Below are 23880 nucleotides of genomic sequence, written 5' to 3' on the forward strand. Positions count from 1 at the left end.
TCAGTTTGTTGTAGGAATGCTTTAAATATGTTAGTTTTACCGTTAATATCCAAGGAACATTTATGCAAAGATCGGTCAAACTGTTTTGAGTTTCATTCGGGACATAAAGACATACATACATACGCATTAGTTTCGTGCTCTACATTATAGATACATAAATATATAGATATCTTAATATATAGAGCAGAAAGTAAGGCGTATGTATGTATGTATGTCCCGCATAGAAATCAAAACCATTTGATCAATCTTGATAAAACTTGGCAAAAAGGTTCCTTAGATCACGGCGGAGACCATAGTATATGTTTGTGGTCCCTACCACAACTGCACGGCCTTAAAAATAAAAATAAACACTAAATTTATCTCTATTAAAAAAACAAAACAATATAAATTAAAAAAAAAACTGTTTAACAAATCGGGAAAACCCCTTTTTAAAGTATTTTATATGTAATACGAATATGTCGGCTGAACGTGTAAACCCATTTTCACACTCTACTTTTATTTTTATGACAAAGTCTAAAACATTTGAAAGAAACATATGTTAGACATCGATCGAAATCCAATTCACTTGATCAGTAATACCCAAACTTAGACCTTCAGGCTGCGGGTCATTTCCGGCTAGTATAAATATATATAGATACATAAATATATAGATACATAAATATATCGAGATATAAATATATAGAGATATAAATATTTAGAGATATAAATGAGTATCCTCGGAGAGTGTGCTATTGCTCCAGTGTTAGACGTTAAGATGTTCCAGTCATCAAAAGACTGAAGTAGGACTTTGAGTTGCTCGCCAGCGACCCACCTCCTAGGCCTAGACAACGACCTTCACGACCATCCTGGCAATCCCTATGTATTGGCGGTTTGTGACATTATCTATGTTTGTACTTTGATTCAGTACGCTTTCTTATGTTTGTGTCTATATTTTATTCTACAGTTATTAGCATGCAGCATTATATATATATATATATATATATATATTTCGATTTGTCGATGTCGCACATTAGAATGACGTGTTTTGAAGTGGGCGGCCTCTGTCTTTTAGGAGAGCCAAATAAAGACTGATACAAAAACAACCAAATCTTCTCAGCGGCCATCTTGTAGGCCTACTATCTAGTTGTAATTATTTGAAACAGAGTTGTGTGGATCGTCTGTGACTAAATCTCTGTGCATAAACATTGGCGCCATATTGGCCGCTGACCTTCTACGTCACGTTCTGGGATTCTAGAGCTAGATCTAGATAGAATAGGCTCTAGTAGGGCGATGAATCTTACCTAAAACTGCAATTCGGCCAATGGGCAGACTGGGCTCTATAGCTTTGGTCAGCAGCCAGTCTAGGAGACGGACACTCCGATATAACACCTACGGCTATCTGTGGTTCACAGCCGTCTCAGACGTGCCACTGTGGCCTACATTTAAAGAGTGGTATTGGCATGCGCGAGCCAGTTATACTTTCAAAATACTTTGCGCAGGCTGGAGGCTATACAATATGACTAGCCCACAAATGTCTAGCCGCAACAGAGTCGATTATATATATATATATATACCACCCTTTAAATCACAGTATAACGAGCGTTACTTCCAGTTATATAAATCACCGGATAACTAGAAAATACATTTCAAACAAGATTTCTTTATAAAATTAGTAATAAAAATATCTAGATACAAAAGTAACCATTTTATTGTCAAAATTCATTGAAATGAAATAGCTCTATTTTTTTCTCATTATCAAATGACCAACAAGAAATATATTGTTAGTGTGAGTATACATTGACGTTTGATCACTTCTAAGGAAGGCGCAATCTAGAATGGGTTCGCGACTCTCATGATTGAAATTAGGGATCAACCGCAGAGCCTTTCTCTTTAATTTCAGCTTCTGTGAGTTGCGTAGCTGTTTTAACAAATTTGACCTCAGGAGAAAGCACTCTACTGGAGAAGCTTGCCCTAGACGCTCCACTAACCCTAAGACCTTCTCTAGAAGCACTGACCCTATCTTCATGGATATTTTGGAGACTTGAAGACCTCCTTGTGTGAAAATGATCAGAATTCGATGGTTTGCTCCGATTCTTTTTTTCAATACCTGATTTTCTAGGACGGGAGTCTTCTGAGTCATTTTGAAAATCGTCATTATTGATCGTTAAGTCCGAGTTGGAATCGCTAGAGGAGTCGCTTCCTTCTCGAAATGTTACTTGGTTTTTCGAAGGGAAAGCTTTCACCGCTGCACCGCTGTTCTCAACAAAAGCTCCAGTCACAGTAGAGTTACGTACTTCAGATATCACAGGTTTAGTGTCCTTTAAGAAAAAAAATATCTATCTATTTATATATTTATCTATCCATCCATCCACTTATCTATCTATCTATCTATCTATCCATCCACTTATCTATTAATCTATCTATCTATCTATCTATCTATCTATCTAACCATCCACTTATCTATTAATCTATCTATCTATCTATCTATCTATCTATCTATCTATCTATCTATCTATCTATCTATCTATCTATCAATCCATCCATCCACTTATCTATCTATCTATCTATCTATCTATCTATCTATCTATCTATCTATCTATCTATCTATCTATCTTTCTATCTATCTATCTATCTATCTATCCATCCACTTATCTATTAATCTATCTATCTATCTATCTATCTATCTATCTATCTATCTATCTATCTATCTATCTATCTATCTATCTATCCATCCATCCACTTATCTATCTATCTATCTATCTATCTATCTATCTATCTATCTATCTATCTATCTATCTATCTATCTATCTATCTATCTATCTATCTGTCTGTCTGTCTGCTTATGTTGTTGTTTTTTGGTTTAAATCTAAGATGTCCACAGAAGTATTTACATAAGGTCTGCTAACCACTGGGGATCCCACTACCCTTTTCTTCTCCTGTTCCTGTTCCTCGTTGTGTTTACTGTCTCTCTTTGTAGTTGTTTGTTGCTTGCTCAATGGCGTCAGTAATTCATCTTTTAGCTAATGAAAAAAAATGTTAACAAAACTATACAATTGATTCTTTTTGGATAACTTAAAAAACTTTTTAGTTTGATTAGAAACTGAAACTTGCGCTCTGCTAATTCATTCAGTCAAGTTTTAAATGCTTAGTATTCTAAGGGTAGCTTTAATTGTAACAGTTGTCCCGGTTATGTGGCGTACGTCACATTGGACTAGAATGTATCTGTCTGGCTAATTCTCTTCACTTTGTGACAATCGACTGCAATCGTTGGTAAGTTATCCCATCATGAATCCCATTGATCAACTGTATCCTTTTGCCCCCCCTTTTTTTTTGTACATAGCTATTATCAACTCTTGTACATAGCTAATATCAACTCTTGTACATAGCTTATATCAACTCACTGGTAAAAATCAAGAGATAAAAGTATTTCTAATCGCAAAGATTTATTATACAATTCAAATGTAATTTCCTGACTAATCTAAACTAATTGATACAACTACGCTTAATATACGCTTTGTTTTATTTTTTTAAAGTATTTTTATACTTGCTTTTCTTTCCTTAGCACCACTGGCAAGTGTTGCACCCTAACACAGGATGGTTCTTGCCAACAAAGTCAAGTTTGTTTTTAGGGTTTAATTACCCATGAAAGACCATAATGTATTATAACATACATTATAGTGTATTATCAAACTGAGTAGTTAAAAGCTTTGTTCAATTTGGTGCCTGATTGATGCTCGGTTAAGTAACTGCTAGAACCCCAGAGGTTTGCTTCTGAAGGAGTTTCATTTTCAGCTTGGTAACAGCTTGGCAGTGCTTCAATCAAATACAAAAGTTCACCTATTTAGGCAGCGTTATCACCAACGATGGAGGTGCATATGCAATGGTGCATGTTGGATAGGGAAAGCAGAAGCCGTCTTCCAAAAAGTAAGGAACCAATGAATTGGCCTTGAGACCAAGATCCACCTCCTCACTACAATCATTATCCCAACAGCCAACTTTGCTTGCCAGACGTGAAATCATCAATAAAGGTTGAAAAGAGGTTGAACGTGGCACAGTAGCGAGTAAGAAGGATCCTTAATATAAGATACCGAGATCATGTCACCAATAGAGAAATCCTTGCCCGAACCGGCACTCACCGTCTCAAGTCTCTAAGTGAAGCGCTGACCTAGAGTCGTATGGCGTTCGCGGAATATATCCTTAGACGAGACATGTTGACCAAAGTCAGCCACAACGAGAAAGCCGAAAAGAAGCAAGAGGTCGTCCACGTCTAACATATAGGGTTTCGAGCTGTGGAAGTCGCCTTTGACCAATCTCTGTGGAGGGAGCTTACTTGTGCTGCTCTTTACGCAGCGCTGGGGGGGGGGGGGAGTAAGTCCATCAGTTTTAGCTCAATGGTTGTTAGGGAAATAATTAAGGCTATTGTCCGACCAAAGCGCAGCAGCGGACCCTTGAATGGTAAGAACGTGTTTGACATTAGACTGTGGTCACACAGTGAAATTGGTTTCTTGCAGGAACTGATAAAAGTTTGTTTTTGAAAGCATAACTACGTGCTCACCTCTACCCCCGAGACGCCATAGAACAAAAACAAGATTATTCCAGTCATGCTGTTGAGCAGTGTAAACAGGTAGCGAAAAACAACACGCTCAATGTACAAACTGAGCAATGCACAAAGTACAGCCCCGTAGAATAACGCAAAGACGACAATGCCAACTAGGAGATGAACCCTGCAAGATAAGAAAACAAATGGTATGGGAAGAAAAAAAAACACAAACAGACGAACGGACAGACAGACAGACCACACAAAACTAATAGCTTCTATTTCTCTTTCAGGGGCCGCTTAGATTTTAATTCATTATAAAGTGAAGGTATTATTGTTTGAAAAATTGTTGGCTCTAATTATGCATTTGTTGTTGTAATACACCATTGTAAAACAAGTTCAACACGATTACTGTCATTATAATTAGACACATATACGTATACTATCATTTACTCATCTTCCTAAATAATTTACATTTTTAATTTACAATATATCCATTAAACATGATCCAGTCCTATCACCACTTTGAACAGTATTTGCATCATAGAAAACAGATGAAAGCCAACAGCACAACTGAAAGCTATAAATTATGGAAAAAAAAATGAATGCCAATTTCGAAAACGCCAAAAATCTTATAAAACATTGACATCGCAAAGAAATGAGAAAATCTGTAGAAATAATTATGGCATTCAATTGAACTAAAGATCGGATCTTTGGAGTTACTTTGATTCATGTGGGGAAAGTTAGGGCGAATGTCATTGAACAGGTTAAATAACATTTTGGTCACGCTTCAACGAAATACATTATTACATTTTAATGCAGAGGTCCCTAATTGATAGACTTAAAAATTGTACTTTTTTTTCACCCCGTCGCAATTACCGCCTGAAACAAAAATCCTGGGAAAGTGAATGAATATATTTAGTAAACACAATAATTTTAATAGGCCTATAGATTCTTACCAAGGATATGGTGCAAAAAATGTTAAAAAAAAAAGATTGTCTAGACTAAATTAATTTAAGAAAATAATATTTAACAAAATTATATCGGTTGAAGTAGAGTTATCCCAATGTGGCCACTTAGCTAGTAATTCTTTCCTCAAAGAAACTGTCAAATTTCTAGGAAAATCGTTAGAACTGTTTTAGAGATCCGTGTCCACCCAGTTTCCAGTTGAAACTGTTGCAAGGTAAGAAGAGGAATAGTACAAAATCTGAACCTTTGAAAACATTTGCCTTGGGTTTTAATGATCATGTTCATTACCACCATGTTTTACTTGAGAGATATTACTGTAAGTACTTTTAGGAGATACAGTTACTTACACAACAGTAACCTTATCTTCCACTTCAAGCTGAGCCACTAGAAGCCCAGAAATGAAGTACATCACCATCATGACCTGAAACAACCAGAACATAAGTAGCAATCATATATACTGTGTACCACTAGGTGTAGCATAAGTAGCAATCATATATACTGTGTACCACTAGGTGTAGCATAAGTAGCAATCATATATACTGTGTACAACTAGGTGTAGCATAAGTAGCAATCATATATACTGTGTACCACTAGGTGTAGCATAAGTAGCAATCATATATACTGTGTACAACTAGGTGTAGCATAAGTAGCAATCATATATACTGTGTACCACTAGGTGTAGCATAAGTAGCAATCATATATACTGTGTACAACTAGGTGTAGCATAAGTAGCAATCATATATACTGTGTACAACTAGGTGTAGCATAAGTAGCAATCATATATACTGTGTACCACTAGGTGTAGCATAAGTAGCAATCATATATACTGTGTACCCCTAGGTGTAGCATAAGTAGCAATCATATATACTGTGTACATCTAGGTGTAGCATAAGTAGCAATCATATATACTGTGTACCACTAGGTGTAGCATAAGTAGCAATCATATATACTGTGTACCACTAGGTGTAGCATAAGTAGCAATCATATATACTGTGTACCACTAGGTGTAGCATAAGTAGCAATCATATATACTGTGTACCCCTAGGTGTAGCATAAGTAGCAATCATATATACTGTGTACCCCTAGGTGTAGCATAAGTAGCAATCATATATACTGTGTACAACTAGGTGTAGCATAAGTAGCAATCATATATACTGTGTACCCCTAGGTGTAGCATAAGTAGCAATCATATATACTGTGTACCACTAGGTGTAGCATAAGTAGCAATCATATATACTGTGTACCACTAGGTGTAGCATAAGTAGCAATCATATATACTGTGTACCCCTAGGTGTAGCATAAGTAGCAATCATATATACTGTGTACCCCTAGGTGTAGCATAAGTAGCAATCATATATACTGTGTACAACTAGGTGTAGCATAAGTAGCAATCATATATACTGTGTACCACTAGGTGTAGCATAAGTAGCAATCATATATACTGTGTACCACTAGGTGTAGCATAAGTAGCAATCATATATACTGTGTACCACTAGGTGTAGCATAAGTAGCAATCATATATACTGTGTACCCCTAGGTGTAGCATAAGTAGCAATCATATATACTGTGTACCCCTAGGTGTAGCATAAGTAGCAATCATATATACTGTGTACAACTAGGTGTAGCATAAGTAGCAATCATATATACTGTGTACCACTAGGTGTAGCATAAGTAGCAATCATATATACTGTGTACCACTAGGTGTAGCATAAGTAGCAATCATATATACTGTGTACCACTAGGTGTAGCATAAGTAGCAATCATATATACTGTGTACCCCTAGGTGTAGCATAAGTAGCAATCATATATACTGTGTACCCCTAGGTGTAGCATAAGTAGCAATCATATATACTGTGTACCCCTAGGTGTAGCATAAGTAGCAATCATATATACTGTGTACAACTAGGTGTAGCATAAGTAGCAATCATATATACTGTGTACCACTAGGTGTAGCATAAGTAGCAATCATATATACTGTGTACCACTAGGTGTAGCATAAGTAGCAATCATATATACTGTGTACCACTAGGTGTAGCATAAGTAGCAATCATATATACTGTGTACCCCTAGGTGTAGCATAAGTAGCAATCATATATACTGTGTACCCCTAGGTGTAGCATAAGTAGCAATCATATATACTGTGTACAACTAGGTGTAGCATAAGTAGCAATCATATATACTGTGTACCACTAGGTGTAGCATAAGTAGCAATCATATATACTGTGTACCACTAGGTGTAGCATAAGTAGCAATCATATATACTGTGTACCACTAGGTGTAGCATAAGTAGCAATCATATATACTGTGTACCCCTAGGTGTAGCATAAGTAGCAATCATATATACTGTGTACCCCTAGGTGTAGCATAAGTAGCAATCATATATACTGTGTACATCTAGGTGTTGCTTAGTAATGCATACCACTTGTTTTAATGTATTTGTAGATCTATGTTTTGCATAGTTATGCATATCACTTCTTGTACTGTCCATACTTATAAGACTAAAAGAGATCTAACTATTGGAGCTTGAAGGAAGTTTTAGTTTAAACAATAGAGGCAAGCACATAACAAAAGACAAACGTCATTGCCAGATGACTCTGTTCTTAAATTTGTAGTTGTCAGGAATTCTCGACTTAAAGTTTCTCGACACACTTTCAGCATTTGGTATTTAAGATTAATGTTAGATGTCATGTTGAAATTAATGTTAGATGTCATGTTGAAATTAATGTTAGATGTCATGTTGAAGATTAATGTTAGATGTCATGTTGAAGATTAATGTTAGATGTCATGTTGAAGATTAATGTTAGATGTCATGTTGAAATTAATGTTAGATGTCATGTTGAAATTAGGGTTAGGTATAGGCTTACTAGACGTGATTGTGAATTTAAATTTAGGGACGTATGTTTTGAAACGCGTAGTCTTTTAGATGTGATTGTGAATTTCATTTTAGGGACGTATGTTTTGGGACGTATAGACTTATTGATGTGATTGGAATTTAGATGTCGGGACCAATGTTTGGGGACGTATAGACTTATTGATGTGATTGGAATTTAGATGTCGGGACCTATGTTTGGGGACGTATAGACTTATTGATGTGATTGGAATTTAGATGTCGGGACCTATGTTTGGGGACGTATAGACTTATTGATGTGATTGGAATTTAGATGTCGGGACCTATGTTTGGGGACGTATAAGACTTATTTATGTGATTTTGAATTTAGATGTCAGGACGTATGTTTGGGGACGTATAGACTTATTGATGTGATTGTGAATTTAGATGTCGGGACGTATGTTTGGGGACGTATAGACTTATTTATCTGATTTTGAATTTAGATGTCTTGTCGTATGTTTGGGGACGTATAAGACTTATTGATGTTATTTTGAATTTAGATGTCGGGACCTCTGTTTGGGGACCTCTGTTTGTGGACGTATTGTTGTGATTGTGAAATTAAGGTTGTGATGTTAAGCTGAAGGAAGTGCTAGTAAGAACAATGTAAGACTAAAGTTTTACAAAATTTTTTTCTCTAATTTGAAGTATCAAGAATTTTGAATTCGAGGTGTAGGGCTAATATTAGGGATATTTTTTATTCTCCCCTAAAAGGTTTAGGATTAGTAAAAGTTTTAGAAAATTTACTTCTGCATTCACTCCTGCAATGAAAAAAAGTGTATGACTCACCCCTGCGACGACTGCAGTTGGAGGAAAAGCGAAAGTCACGAGAATATTTCTAGTCATCAAACAGCTGGGAAGAGAAACACGTGGCCATGGTCATTTCACGTTAAATAGTTACATGTGTATAGAGTTGATACACTGCTGCTGCTCTGTGGTAATAGCCGTAGACTTATGTGTGTTCAATATAGAGACACAAATTAAGTTTAAAGATTATAATATTTAAAAAAAAATCATATCGATCAAATCAGAATATTGCATGTGTTTCAAATTAGCTAACAATTTTTTTCCTAAAGATATAGTAGCTACATAGACTATCAAATTTCTAGGAAATTCGCTAGAGCCGTTTTCGAGAACCGTGTTCGCCCAGATTTTGGCTTTTTTTAAAGCGGAATTGTAATTTTAAAAAAAGGGGTTTCACGGATTTGAAATAAAAGAGGGGCCCGGCCTGGGCATCATTGGTCAGGCTGAACCAATGTGCTGTACAAAGACCTAGCTATCAGTCAAAGGTCAACGCTTTTTTTTCTTACCGTTCAGGCTCCGTGTAAGAGGTTTGGAAGGTGGCCACAATAGCGGCAACAAAAACAATAGGCACAACTGGAAGAAACAATCATAATATTGAGGAGATCACAACATCGTCAAGATGTGTCATATCTAGCTGTCAGTCTTACTGTCTATGTAGCTGTCAGTCTTACTGTCTATCCAGCTGTCAATCTTACTGTCTATCTAGCTGTCAGTCTTACTGTCTATCCAGCTGTCAGTTTTACTGTCTATCTAGCTGTCAATTTCACTGTCTATCTAGCTGTCAGTCTTATTTTCTATCCAGCTGTCGATCTTACTGTCTATCTAGCTGTCAGTCTTACTGTCTATCTAGCTGTCAGTCTTACTGTCTATCTAGCTGTCAATCTTACTGTCTATCTAGCTGTCAATCTTACTGTCTATCTAGCTGTCAATTTCACTGTCTAACTAGCTGTCAATGTTACTTTCTATCTAGTTATCAATCTTACTGTCTATCTAGCTGTCAATCTTACTGTCTATCTAGCTGTCAATCTTACTGTCTATCTAGCTGTCAGTCTTACTGTCTATCTAGCTGTCAGTCTTATTTTCTATCCAGCTGTCGATCTTACTGTCTATCTAGCTGTCAGTCTTACTGTCTATCTAGCTGTCAGTCTTACTGTCTATCTAGCTGTCAATCTTACTGTCTATCTAGCTGTCAATCTTACTGTCTATCTAGCTGTCAGTCTTACTGTCTATCTAGCTGTCAATCTTACTGTCTATCTAGCTGTGAGTCTTACTGTCTATCTAGCTGTCAGTCTTACTGTCTATCTAGCTGTCAATCTTACTGTCTATCTAGCTGTCAATCTTACTGTCTATCTAGCTGTCAGTCTTACTGTCTATCTAGCTGTCAATCTTACTGTCTATCTAGCTTACAGTCTTACTGTCTATCTAGCTGTCAGTCTTACTGTCTATCTAGCTGTCAATCTTACTGTCTATCTAGCTGTCAGTCTTACTGTCTATCCAGCTGTCAATCTTACTGTCTATCTAGCTTTCAGTCTTACTGTCTATCTAGCTGTCAGTCTTACTGTCTATCTAGCTGTCAATCTTACTGTCTATCTAGCTGTCAATCTTACTGTCTATCTAGCTGTCAGTCTTACTGTCTATCTAGCTGTCAATCTTACTGTCTATCTAGCTGTCAGTCTTACTGTCTATCTAGCTGTCAGTCTTACTGTCTATCTAGCTGTCAATCTTACTGTCTATCTAGCTGTCAATCTTACTGTCTATCTAGCTGTCAGTCTTACTGTCTATCTAGCTGTCAATCTTACTGTCTATCTAGCTGTCAGTCTTACTGTCTATCTAGCTGTCAGTCTTACTGTCTATCTAGCTGTCAATCTTACTGTCTATCTAGCTGTCAATCTTACTGTCTATCTAGCTGTCAGTCTTACTGTCTATCTAGCTGTCAATCTTACTGTCTATCTAGCTTACAGTCTTATTGTCTATCTAGCTGTCAGTCTTACTGTCTATCTAGCTGTCAATCTTACTGTCTATCTAGCTGTCAGTCTTACTGTCTATCCAGCTGTCAATCTTACTGTCTATCTAGCTGTCAGTCTTACTGTCTATCTAGCTGTCAGTCTTACTGTCTATCTAGCTGTCAATCTTACTGTCTATCTAGCTGTCAATCTTACTGTCTATCTAGCTGTCAGTTTTACTGTCTATCTAGCTGTCAATCTTACTGTCTATCTAGCTGTCAGTCTTACTGTCTATCTAGCTGTCAGTCTTACTGTCTATCTAGCTGTCAATCTTACTGTCTATCTAGCTGTCAGTCTTACTGTCTATCCAGCTGTCAATCTTACTGTCTATCTAGCTGTCAGTCTTACTGTCTATCCAGCTGTCAGTTTTACTGTTTATCTAGCTGTCAATTTCACTGTCTAACTAGCTGTCAATGTTACTTTCTATCTAGTTGTCAATCTTACTGTCTATCTAGTTGTCAATCTTACTTGCTATCTAGCTCTCAATGTTATTGTCTATCTAGCTGTCAATCTTACTGTCTATCTAGCTGTCAATCTAGCTGACATTTTATCTATATGATAATTATACTGACAATCTATATGTCAGTCAGTCAGACTGTTTATCTAACAGTCTACCCATCTTGTCCTCTGTCAATGAAATTCTCTATCCAACTCTTAAACCTTCTAGTTTTCTATACATTTTTGAAATTAAAGAATCGAGAATTAATCTTTAAAAAAACAACTTCATACCCCATGAAAGGATTTGCATGACACCAATACACAACCCTTTCCAGGCAATTAGTATCAGGAAGATCTGTATGGACAAACAGCAGAACCAGAAGCAGGTGGCGGTAAAACTAAAGTGCACAGGGATCAGTAGGAAGTAGCACAGCACCTGTAAGAGTGAGTGTAAATAGGCTATACACGTCAAAGAACAGTTACAGCTGAGCAGTGATTGACTCGGGTATTGTGTGCATTGTACAATTTTTAACTTTCAGGTATAAGGTCTGATGACTGAAATCATGAAATGAATAAACACACAGAATATTACAACTAAGAAAGCATAGCAACACATTAATTTTAATAACAAATCCACAGAAGCGGACTCATCATGAAGTTTAAAACTTATGGACGCCCCTAACAACCTTGTCTAATCTAATTATACTTTTCGAAGTTGAAGGTTGTCGAAAAAAATTGTAATGGAAATAAAAAAAAAACCAACAGGATTACAAAGAGAGTTTGTGTTATCACACAAACTCAGAGGCGTCCCTGCCCCCTCGAATTCACCCAAGAACCAGGAATATTTATGCCATGTTTTTTTGGGAGTTTAAAGACTTCTGAAAGTGAATCCAATCTAACAATATGACCGAACCAGCTCAGCTTGTGTCTCTTCACAGCGTCTCTTGACAATATAGAACCTGAATGAATATAACCTCTGGAGTCTGAGGGTCAAGTTGACGAGAAGAATTGCTAAACCTCACCCGCCTCCAACATAGAGTAAAAAGTAAAGTAACCCTTTCAGACCTTGCCATCTATATGCTGTAAAGGTCATCTGTTTTTAAGATGACCTCTTACTTAGGGATATATTATATCCAATTTATTTATTCTGCTCCAATTTTTTCCCCTTCAATCGGTAACTACTTACAGTCTAAGTAAGATAACTTTTCGAAAACTATTTCAATACAAAGATAATGAAGGTTTCAAACACAATATGAATACATTATTATACCATGCTTTTTTAAAGACCATGACTTACGAATGTAAAAAAAAAAAAAGTAAAGGTCCCCTTTCAGACCATGCGATCCATGGGGCAGATGATGTTAAGTCATCTGATTCTTTGGCTAACGGTTAATAAAGCAGGGTGTCATGTGGCCAGCACAGCAACCAACCGCCTTTACTTTCCCTAACTAAAGTCAGGTACCCTTTAGAGCAGGGTGGATTCAGGGCGTTCAAAAAATCCCGAATTTCAAAATCCCAGTCTTCACCGAGATTCGAACCCAGGACCCCAGGTTCGGAGGCTAAGTGCTTAACCGCTCAGCCACCGCACCCCCACTCAGGAACGTATAAATGATATATTGGACGTATAAATGGTTTACATCAAGGCAAACAATTGTTCTACTTTAGGCCCTATAAGATATCAAAGACCAAACAATGGGAACAAGAAAAACAAACATAATTTAAAAAAAAACAAAAAACAAGGTAATCTACAACACAGTAGCATCAATTACTTTGAATCAGTTCCGTAATTAAATTTGCGATAAATCTAGACTAACAAGAATAAATCTGTGAGATTAGAAATAATTGTACAAATTGTTTTTGGTTAGCGCAATTTTATGATTTTAGCTTTCTCAATGCACTACGATCCTATCACGGGGGGGGGGGGGGGGGCGGAAGGGCTTAAATGTATGAATGTTGACGTGATCGCTTTTTAAATGCATACAAACAGTTGTACGACTTGAAGTCGAACTCAGAGCTCAAGCCTCCTCAAGGGAAGTAATTAACTTATACCACATCTGTTAAGTGCGATTTCTTTCCCTTGTCCGATATTAAACAAAATAATTTATTACCATAGTTAATTAACTTTTTTAAAAATATACTAGTCGACCGGCGGCGTAGCATACGCCGCTATTTTACAGGGCCGGCCTTAAGCCACTGCAACTTATGCGACCGCAGTGTTAATCTAAAAATACTTTGATATTATCACAAATTACGTAAACATATTTTCCAACTCTCTTCCTATCCATCCCTTCGGCTTCCACCTTTTTAATCCCACTTCCATTCAATATCCAAATTCGCACCATTTTCATTCACAACACCATGCTGCGCTACGACCGTAACAGAGAAATAAGAGAGTGATCTTTCCTTTACTCGTTACTACTCGTTTAAACTTTTAAGGGATGAAGAGAATTATATATATAGATTGATTGTTGTTTTGACAGGTACTAGAAATAATTGTGCAAAAATTTAACTTGATCCGATATTGACTGTGGGAGAAATAACTTGTACACATTTTTTACCAGACATACAGAATGAGTAGATATAAGCTTTGTAATAAAAAGGCTAATTGTGTATTAAAGCAATTAATGTCTTTCGTATTTAAAATTTTGTGTGTGTTTGTATTTATCAGAAAGAAAGGTAGTTATATACACTTTCTGGATAAAGATAAGAACTCGCTGATCACGAAAGAACAAAAGACCTCCACAACCAAGAAGCAAGATAGATCTTACTTTTCTTGAAAGTTAATAAGATGTAAATTATCATGAAGAAGGATCAGAACTTATCCCGAAGGAAGATCAGAACTAACTTTTTTGAAGGAAGATGAAACCTAAATTATCCCGAAGGAAGATCAGAACTAGCCCATCCTGGAGGAAGATCAGAACTAACCTATCCTGAAGGAAGATATAACTAACCTATCCTGAAGGAAGATGAAACTAAATTATCCTGAAGGAAGATATAACTAACCTATCCTGAAGGAAGATCAGAACTAACCTATCCTGAAGGAAGATCAGAACTAACTTATCCTAAAGGAAGCTAAAACTAACTTATCCTGAAGGAAGATCAGGACTAACTTATCCTGAAGGAAGATAGAACTAACTTATCCTGAAGGAAGATAGAACTAACTTATCCTGAAGGAAGATCAGAAGTAACTTATCCTGAAGGAAGATAGAACTAGCCTATCCTGAAGGAAGATAGAACTAACCTATCCTGAAGGAAGATAGAACTAACTTATCCTGAAGGAAGATAGAACTAGCCTATCCTGAACGAAGATAGAACTAACCTATCCTGAAGGAAGATAGAACTAACCTATCCTGAAGGAAGATCAGAACTAACCTATCCTGAAGGAAGATCAGAACTAACTTATCCTGAAGGAAGATATAACTAACCTATCCTGAAGGAAGATAGAATTAACTTAACCTGGAGGTAGATTAGAACTAACTTTTTTGAAGCAAGTTAATACTTATCTTACTGATTCTACAGTTTTGTCGAGCCTGGACATCCAGAAGAACAAAAAACAGATCTCAAATAGTAGTAGAGTCAACCCAAGATTCCAGATGACTACATCCAGGCCTTCACTGAGAAAAAAAAAACGTGTGAAAAATATAGATCACAATAATATTTCATTGTTTCATTCATTTTATGCTGTAAATAATAAAAATGAAATTATGAAGCTTAGAATAGATAACTATAAACTTTCTATTTCAAAAGCGATTCCTTGGCACAGTGGTTAGTGTGTTGGCTCAAGCCCTAAAGTTTGAATTCAGGACTTTCAACTTTTCTTTATAAATGAAATTAAAAAGCGATCACGGTAACAATAACTCAGATACCACTTTTGTTCTCCCCACCCCTTTCCAACTGATCCAGACAAGTGATAGGATCATAGCGTATTGAGAAAGCTAATAGCACGAAATTGCACTAAACAAAAACAATTGGTAAAAATATTTCGTAATCGCACAGATTTATTGTTGTTGAATTTAGTGACAAGACTGATCCAAACTCATTGATACAATTACACTTCGTATAAGCTTTGGTTTGTTTTTTTTAAGAGTATCTTTCTATTTTTCTTGTAATTTTATTTTATTGCTTGTCTGTTTCATATTCTCTCATTTTTATCTTAGTATTTCCAATACACTTCAGTTATGTAGTACCATAGTGTCAACAGCAGGGGTGTGTAACATGTGAGATTGTGTGTGTTTATTTTATTAGTTGTGAGTTGTGAACTGTTTTAGCACGGGGTTTTTAAGGGGGGGGGGGACAATAAGGTTTCCTGTGGTCAGTCTAGCCAGTTGGAGAGCTGGCCTGGTCTGAGTATAGTGTTGGTGATTATTATTCTTGCTATGTCTATACAGAATATTTGGGGTAATGCAACGTACCCTTATCTAGTCTATTATTAAATCTAGCCTATGCGCCCTGGAATACTTAATTTGAGCACATTTAAGACTTTTAGTATTGATGATTATGTATTCTATAGTATTCTATAGTATGCTAATTTTCTACTCCTTTGTTGAATGTACTTTATGATACTTGTAACGCTTTTAATGATCTACAGTTGGGGCATTAAGTTACGCCCCTCAAAGAACTAACTTAAAATCTTTACACATATGTCGCAGTTTGCAACTTTAATATCAATGTATTTTATCCCTGTGAAATGGTGATTATGACAAAGTTAATAACACATTTTATAGAATGTTTTTTTTATTATTGATGATATATACGCAGTCTTTATACAATGTTGACATGAACATTATACAGAAGATAGTCTTTGATATAATCTTGACATGAACATTGAATTCATTAATTTCACTCTAGATATCTTTCAATTCTGGTCACTAATTCTCTACACAAGGTTTATCTAGCCTTAGCTTAATACACCTTATTCTCTACACAAGACTTGTCTAGCTTTAGCTTAATACACCTTCTTCTCTACACAAGACTTGTCTAGCTTTAGTTTAATACACCTTATTCTCTACACAAGACTTGTCTAGCTTTAGTTTAATACACCTTCTTCTCTACACAAGACTTGTCTAGCTTTAGCTTAATACACCTTATTCTCTACACAAGACTTGTCTAGCTTTAGTTTAATACACCTTATTCTCTACACAAGACTTGTCTAGCTTTAGTTTAATACACCTTATTCTCTACACAAGACTTGTCTAGCTTTAGTTTAATACACCTTATTCTCTACACAAGACTTGTCTAGCTTTAGCTTAATACACCTTATTCTCTACACAAGACTTGTCTAGCTTTAGTTTAATACACCTTATTCTCTACACAAGACTTGTCTAGCTTTAGTTTAATACACCTTATTCTCTACACAAGACTTGTCTAGCTTTAGTTTAATACACCTTATTCTCTACACAAGACTTGTCTAGCTTTAGTTTAATACACCTTATTCTCTACACAAGACTTGTCTAGCTTTAGTTTAATACACCTTATTCTCTACACAAGACTTGTCTAGCTTTAGCTTAATACACCTTATTCTCTACACAAGACTTGTCTAGCTTTAGTTTAATACACCTTATTCTCTACACAAGACTTGTCTAGCTTTAGTTTAATACACCTTATTCTCTACACAAGACTTGTCTAGCTTTAGTTTAATACACCTTCTTCTCTACACAAGACTTGTCTAGCTTTAGTTTAATACACCTTATTCTCTACACAAGACTTGTCTAGCTTTAGTTTAATACACCTTCTTCTCTACACAAGACTTGTCTAGCTTTAGCTTAATACACCTTCTTCTCTACACAAGACTTGTCTAGCTTTAGCTTACTGCGTTAGTATTCCTCTATATTAGATATTAAATCAAAACTAATTAATTTTGAGTAATTAATTCATTTTTTGGGGGGGATATCGTGTGTTGTCATAGAGTATGCAAAATTTGATGACCATTAAATAAATAGAATTTGTCGAAAAATCAAATGCAAAAATCAGAGCATCCAAAAACAAAAAAGATATAGAGCGAGTTGATAAAATGGTTGAACAAACAAAGGTGACGCCCAAGGGAAGGAGTGGAAGGCCGGGTGTGCTCATTAACATTCGAAGTCCTAAGGAACAGCTTGAAATAGGGAACATAAAATGTTTCAAACATAAGAGAGTAACGATTAAAACGAATTCATTATATTTGTATCGCTATAAACATTAGAACAGCATCTTAAAGGACACATTTAAAAAAGGATAAAACTTTAATGAAAACAATGTTTATGATGCTGGGAAAATGGTCTTGGGCGCTGCTCTTTAGAATGAACACATAGTGATCGTGGGTTCAACTATCGAAGTTCGAGTGTAACACTTTTAACAACTGTTGTTCTTCACTAACCTCTTAGTTTGCAGCACACCCAGGAGAAAGATGCAAGATAGAATACTGAAGGCGAATCCAACATAAACTTCATTTTCACTCTGACTCTCAGGTTTTTCTGGTTTCTGACAACAAATACATCATGAACGAGATTGATAGGGGAACATCTGAATAGGAAGTAACGCCATACCTTTCCCTCCCCCCGAGTAACATAACAAGAATGTGTCCTAACGGCTAATTAGCAACAGGAATGTTTTGCGATGACGTTTTCATTTTTTTTTTTCAATTCTGCACATATAGATCTACATCGAGCGGCCACCGGCAAACCCGGGAGGAAGGGGGGGGGGGAGGACTCGTGCTGTTTAAAAAAAACGTGAATATTTGTTCAAGTACTATTTTTTGAAGATCCATGGTATAGCCCTTACTGGAAAGTCGGACCCGCGAAAGTCACTTGACCACAGTACCAGTTATTTTATTTGATTATTTTGTGCTTTGTTACGTAGTAAATCTTCATATCTTCTCACCCGTGTAACAAATCCATTACTCCCCCTTTAGTGGTTAGGTAATATCCGAACGTTCCATGGGCGTTTGCGTTAAACCTAACTGTAATAGTTTAACCAAGACTACTCAAGCACAACTTAAATCTAAATCTAAACCACAACATCACTCTGGAATTAAACAGTAGAATCTGTTACTGGAACCAGAGAGAGAGAGAGAGAGAGAGAGAGAGAGAGAGAGAGAGAGAGAGAGAGAGAAAGAGAGACAAGAAGGAAAGGAAAAAAGAAACATGTAACATCAAAAAAGTTTCTTTACAAATCAATTTCTACTTTTACATGATGGTTGTCTCATTCTGTTTATTGCTTCATTATCGTAAGTGAAAGTTTCCAGTAAACAAAATCAAGTGCTTCTTCGTCGTAAATGTTTAAAGAGTTGACTCTAAGATTCTTGTAACTATTAGACAAACGTCAGCTCGCCTTTATCTGCATATCTGAACTAACTTCTGTCTGGGAACCAACGTCAGCTCGCCTTTATCTGCATATCTGAACTAACTTCTGTCTGGGAACCAACGTCAGCTCGCCTTTATCTGCATATCTGAACTAACTTCTGTCTGGGAACCAACGTCAGCTCGCCTTTATCTGCATATCTGAACTAACTTCTGTCTGGGAACCAACGTCAGCTCGCCTTTATCTGCATATCTGAACTAACTTCTGTCTGGGAAAGATCCAAGAACACCTACATTTTCACATCTCTATTATCGATAGCTTTGATCTCAAGATGATCGGATTGGAAGCGATGCTGAAGGCCGAGCACACCGGGGAAGATCCCGCTCATTCATTTCTCTTTAGCACGACATTCGTGAACATGTTCGCCATCATAACGACCCTTTGAGGAACAGTGTGTGGAGAGTAAGATGTTTGTTGGAGTCAGATGTTTGTTGGAGTAAGATAATTGTTGGAGTAAGATGTTTGTTGGAGGAAGATGTTTGTTGGAGTAAGATGTTTGTTGGAGTCAGATGTTTGTTGGAGTCAGATGTTTGTTGGAGTAAGATGCTTGTTGGAGTAAGATGTTTGTTGGAGGCTTTCTTACATATCCGCCAGTATAATGGACTCGATCCATAGGCACCGCAACAGGGTTGTTTTTCTTCCTTATTGGACTATCGCTTCCTCTAACGACCGTTTTCGTCCGAACTCCATGTTCTTCTATTACGAGTCCATCTTTTCATGTCAAAAATGTTCATTACAAAGAAACATTTGAGAGAGAGAGAGAGAGAGAGAGAGAGAGAGGAAAAGAGAGAGAGATGGAGAGAGAGAGAGAGATGAAGAGAGAGTAGAAATAAAAAAATTAAATGACTTCACCTCTTGGGGTATAAGATTAATAATTCCAACATCGACCATTTTTTGACATTGACACACAACACTTGTGACTGTTAAATTAATAAGCGTGCATGCATCGTAATGCCACAGTTTGTCATAGGAGCTAGTCAAAAGGAAAGCAGAAAAAAAAACTTCAACATTGGAAATATTCAATTGGATTTTCTTTATGTACAAAAAGCTAGATTCTCTATAGTCTGCCTTAAGAAGTTTTTTTTTATAGCTTTTATTCCCCTCACTCTTCATGTCCTACATTTCAATGACCTGGCATCTTCATGTTCTAGTTTAGTCATTTCAAATCTCTCAATCATAGTATTTTAATGCTTTTAATTCCCTGATATTTCAAAGCTCTCAATCATAGTATTTAATGCTTTTAATTCCCTGACATTTCAAAGCTCTAATTCCTTGACATTTCAAAGCTCTAATTCCCTGAAATTTCAATTCTTTAATTCCCTGACATTTCAATGCTTTTAATTCCCTGATATTTCAAAGCTCTCAATCATAGTATTTTAATGCTTTTAATTCCCTGACATTTCAATGCTTTAATTCCCAGACATTTCAAAGCTCTCAATCATAGTATTTTAATGCTTTTAATTCCCTGATATTTCAAAGCTTTCAATCATAGTATTTTAATGCTTTTAATTCCCTGATATTTCAAAGCTTTCAATCATAGTATTTTAATGCTTTTAATTCCCTGATATTTCAAAGCTCTCAATCATAGTATTTTAATGCTTTTAATGCCCTGACATTTCAATGCTTTAATTCCCAGACATTTCAAAGCTCCATTCATATATTTCAAAGCTCTAATTCCCTGACATTTCAAAGTTCTTTTCAGATATTTCAAAGCTCCAACTCCCTCATATTTCAGAGCTCTATCCAGATATTGAAAAGGTCTAATTCCCTGACATTTCGAATCTCTATTCAGATATTGAAAAGGTCTAATTCCCTGACATTACGAATCTCTATCCAGATATTGAAAAGGTCTAATTCCCTGACATTTCGAATCTCTATTCAGATATTGAAAAGGTCTAATTCCCTGACATTTCGAATCTCTATCCAGATATTGAAAAGGTTTAATTCCCTGACATTTCGAATCTCTATTCAGATATTGAAAAGGTCTAATTCCCTGACATTTCGAATCTCTATCCAGATATTGAAAAGGTCTAATTCCCTGACATTTCGAATCTCTATCCAGATATTGAAAAGGTCTAATTCCCTGACATTTCGAATCTCTATTCAGATATTGAAAAGGTCTAATTCCCTGACATTTCGAATCTCTATCCAGATATTGAAAAGGTCTAATTCCCTGACATTTCGAATCTCTATTCAGATATTTCAAAGATCCATTTCCCTGAAATTTCATTTCAATTTTTAATTTGAAGATATCTTTTCCAGTCATTTCAAAACTCTATTGCCCTGACTTTTTCAAACTCTGATTTCCTGAAATAAAAAAAAATCTATTTCTCGAATATTTTACAACTCATGTCAAGGACATATAAATATTTAATCTCAAAACATTTCGTCCATTATTTATACTATCTTAGCGTTTGCGATGTATTCATTTCTACAAAACCATGCATTTCGACGTTATTTAAAACTATTAATTTCTCCTTAGTTCTTCTACTGGCACATTGTCAGATTTAACTGCCCACATTTTAACCCTAAACGACTTTTTATCTGTTTTATTTTTAAATCTCATTTTGTAGAAAGTAAACTATATAAATGGTAGTTTTTCTATTATAATTTCCAATTTAAATAGACAGTAAACAAAGTAGGTTTGTGCTGAATGATTGCAACGACGATGCATGGATAATCTACTTTGAGTTGAAATAGTTCTGTATTTTTACAAAGCTTATATCATCTCATTCTGTCTGTTTGGTAGAATGTTTGCACACGTAATTTCTATCACACTCAAATCTCGGATCAAGCTGAATTTTTGACACAATTAATTCTTTTACCTGACAACACAAAATCAATTTTAAAAAAATTAACCAAGTAGTTAATTAACTATTGGTGATTAATTATTTTGTTTGTTATCTCTAACAATGGAAAGAAATTGTACTTGTACTTGACTGATAAGGTGGTAGAAATTGAATTAGTCCCCTTGACACCTTATAGCGAATTAAAAAAAAAGAAACTATCTCATCTCATGTCTGCCTGTGGTTCCTTCTTGGGCATAGGCCACCAGCCAGCTTCCTTCGGGCGTCTTGGTTTTGGGCGAGTCTCTCCAATTGTCCCCGCGTCTTGCATCTGTTTCCAGATCGCGGCGCAATGTATTTCGGGGCCGTCCCCTCTTTCTTTTTTCTTGTGGTTACCAGGTTAGGGCTTGCTTTGTTATGTTGGATGCAGGCTGGCGAAGGGTGTGACTTATCCATCTCCAGCCTCTCTGAAGGATATCTACTGGGCTGCTGCTTTGTTCTTTGCCACAGTTCCTCATTCGAGATCTTGTCTGGCCAGCGGATCATAAGAATCTTCCTCAGCTAGGTATTGTTGAAGACCTGGATTTTTTCCATGGTGGTGATGGTCGTTCTCCGGGTCCCTGCTGCTCCATAAAGTAATATTGGCTTAACAATTGTGTTAAAGAGCCTGCGGTTCTTTCTCTTTTGTAAATAAGCTTTGCTTTTTTATAGCTCTATTTTCCTGACATTTCGTACCGACATTTCAAGGATCTGGTATGGCCATGTTCTATTTCACAGACATTTCATAGCTTTCTATCGCGGTATTTCAAAGCTCTATATCACGGTATTTCCAAGCTCTATCCAGACATTTCATAGCTCTATTCAGATATTTCAAAGCTCTATATCACGGTATTTCAAAGCTCTATTCAGACAGTCCAAAGCTCTATTCAGACATTTCAAAGCTCTATTCAGACATTTCAAAGTTCTATTCAGACATTTCAAAGCTCTATTCAGACAGTCCAAAGCTCTATTCAGACATTTCAAAGCTCTATTCAGACATTTCAAAGCTCTATTCAGACATTTCAAAGTTCTATTCAGACATTTCAAAGCTCTATTCAGACAGTCCAAAGCTCTATTCAGACATTTCAAAGCTCTATTCAGACATTTCAAAGCTCTATTCAGACATTTCAAAGTTCTATTCAGACATTTCAAAGCTCTATTCAGACATTTCAAAGCTCTATTCAGACATTTCAAAGTTCTATTCAGACATTTCAAAGCTCTATTCAGACATTTCAAAGCTCTATTCAGACATTTCAAAGCTCTATTCAGACATTTCAAAGCTCTATTCAGACATTTCAAAGCTCTATTCAGACATTTCAAAGTTCTATTCAGACATTTCAAAGCTCTATTCAGACAGTCCAAAGCTCTATTCAGACATTTCAAAGCTCTATTCAGACATTTCAAAGCTCTATTCAGACATTTCAAAGCTCTATTCAGACATTTCAAAGCTCTATTCAGACATTTCAAAGTTCTATTCAGACATTTCAAAGCTCTATTCAGACAGTCCAAAGCTCTATTCAGACATTTCAAAGTTCTATTCAGACATTTCAAAGCTCTATTCAGACAGTCCAAAGCTCTATTCAGACAGTCCAAAGCTCTATTCAGACATTTCAAAGCTCTATTCAGACATTTCAAAGCTCTATTCAGACATTTCAAAGCTCTATTCAGACAGTCCAAAGCTCTATTCAGACAGTCCAAAGCTCTATTCAGACATTTCAAAGCTCTATTCAGACAGTCCAAAGCTCTATTCAGACATTTCAAAGCTCTCTATCACTCTAATATCCTGCTTGTTTAGCTACAAAAAAAAAAGAGCACCAAAAGATCTGAATATAGTTTTATGTCAAAACAAAACAAAACCAACAACAACGAAATAAAACATGTGTACATGTAAATATAACAAGGACTTACTCGGAGTATAGATTCAGCTCACCACACCGTAACGTCAAGTCAGAAGAGAGTGTAACATTGGATTTTTCCTTAAGTAAGATCAACATTTCACAGTTTGTACAAAAAAGGTAACAACTAAGTTGAGTTCTAATGAGATCAAATCTACAAATATTTGACATGTAAATTTATATCATTAAAGCATGGAATGGGTTGTCA

General features: G+C 36.1%; 1 protein-coding gene across 3 annotated transcripts in view; it reads right to left on the reverse strand.

Moving 5' to 3' along the window:
* Positions 1 to 1669: 1669 nt before the first annotated feature.
* LOC106050871 (uncharacterized) overlaps positions 1670 to 23880 on the reverse strand; it is a 93099-nt gene continuing 70888 nt past the window's right edge. The window contains exons 19-29 of one of the 3 annotated variants that reach the window (XM_056038919.1): positions 23686 to 23753; positions 19805 to 19925; positions 17970 to 18073; positions 15123 to 15228; positions 11906 to 12050; positions 9680 to 9746; positions 9159 to 9222; positions 5833 to 5906; positions 4535 to 4703; positions 2886 to 2999; positions 1670 to 2297 (exon numbers count right to left, since the gene is read on the reverse strand). In XM_056038919.1, coding sequence (XP_055894894.1) covers positions 1842 to 2297; positions 2886 to 2999; positions 4535 to 4703; positions 5833 to 5906; positions 9159 to 9222; positions 9680 to 9746; positions 11906 to 12050; positions 15123 to 15228; positions 17970 to 18073; positions 19805 to 19925; positions 23686 to 23753 — 1488 coding nt within the window. In that variant the 3' untranslated portion in view covers positions 1670 to 1841. Of the gene's footprint in view, positions 2298 to 2870; positions 3000 to 4534; positions 4704 to 5832; positions 5907 to 9158; positions 9223 to 9679; positions 9747 to 11905; positions 12051 to 15122; positions 15229 to 17969; positions 18074 to 19804; positions 19926 to 23685; positions 23754 to 23880 lie in introns of all 3 variants that reach the window. The other 2 variants (XM_056038918.1, XM_056038920.1) reach the window with 2 other exon arrangements.

Source organism: Biomphalaria glabrata, chromosome 8 (assembly GCF_947242115.1).
Source record: "Biomphalaria glabrata chromosome 8, xgBioGlab47.1, whole genome shotgun sequence".
NCBI classification, from domain to species: Eukaryota; Metazoa; Mollusca; class Gastropoda; family Planorbidae; genus Biomphalaria; species Biomphalaria glabrata.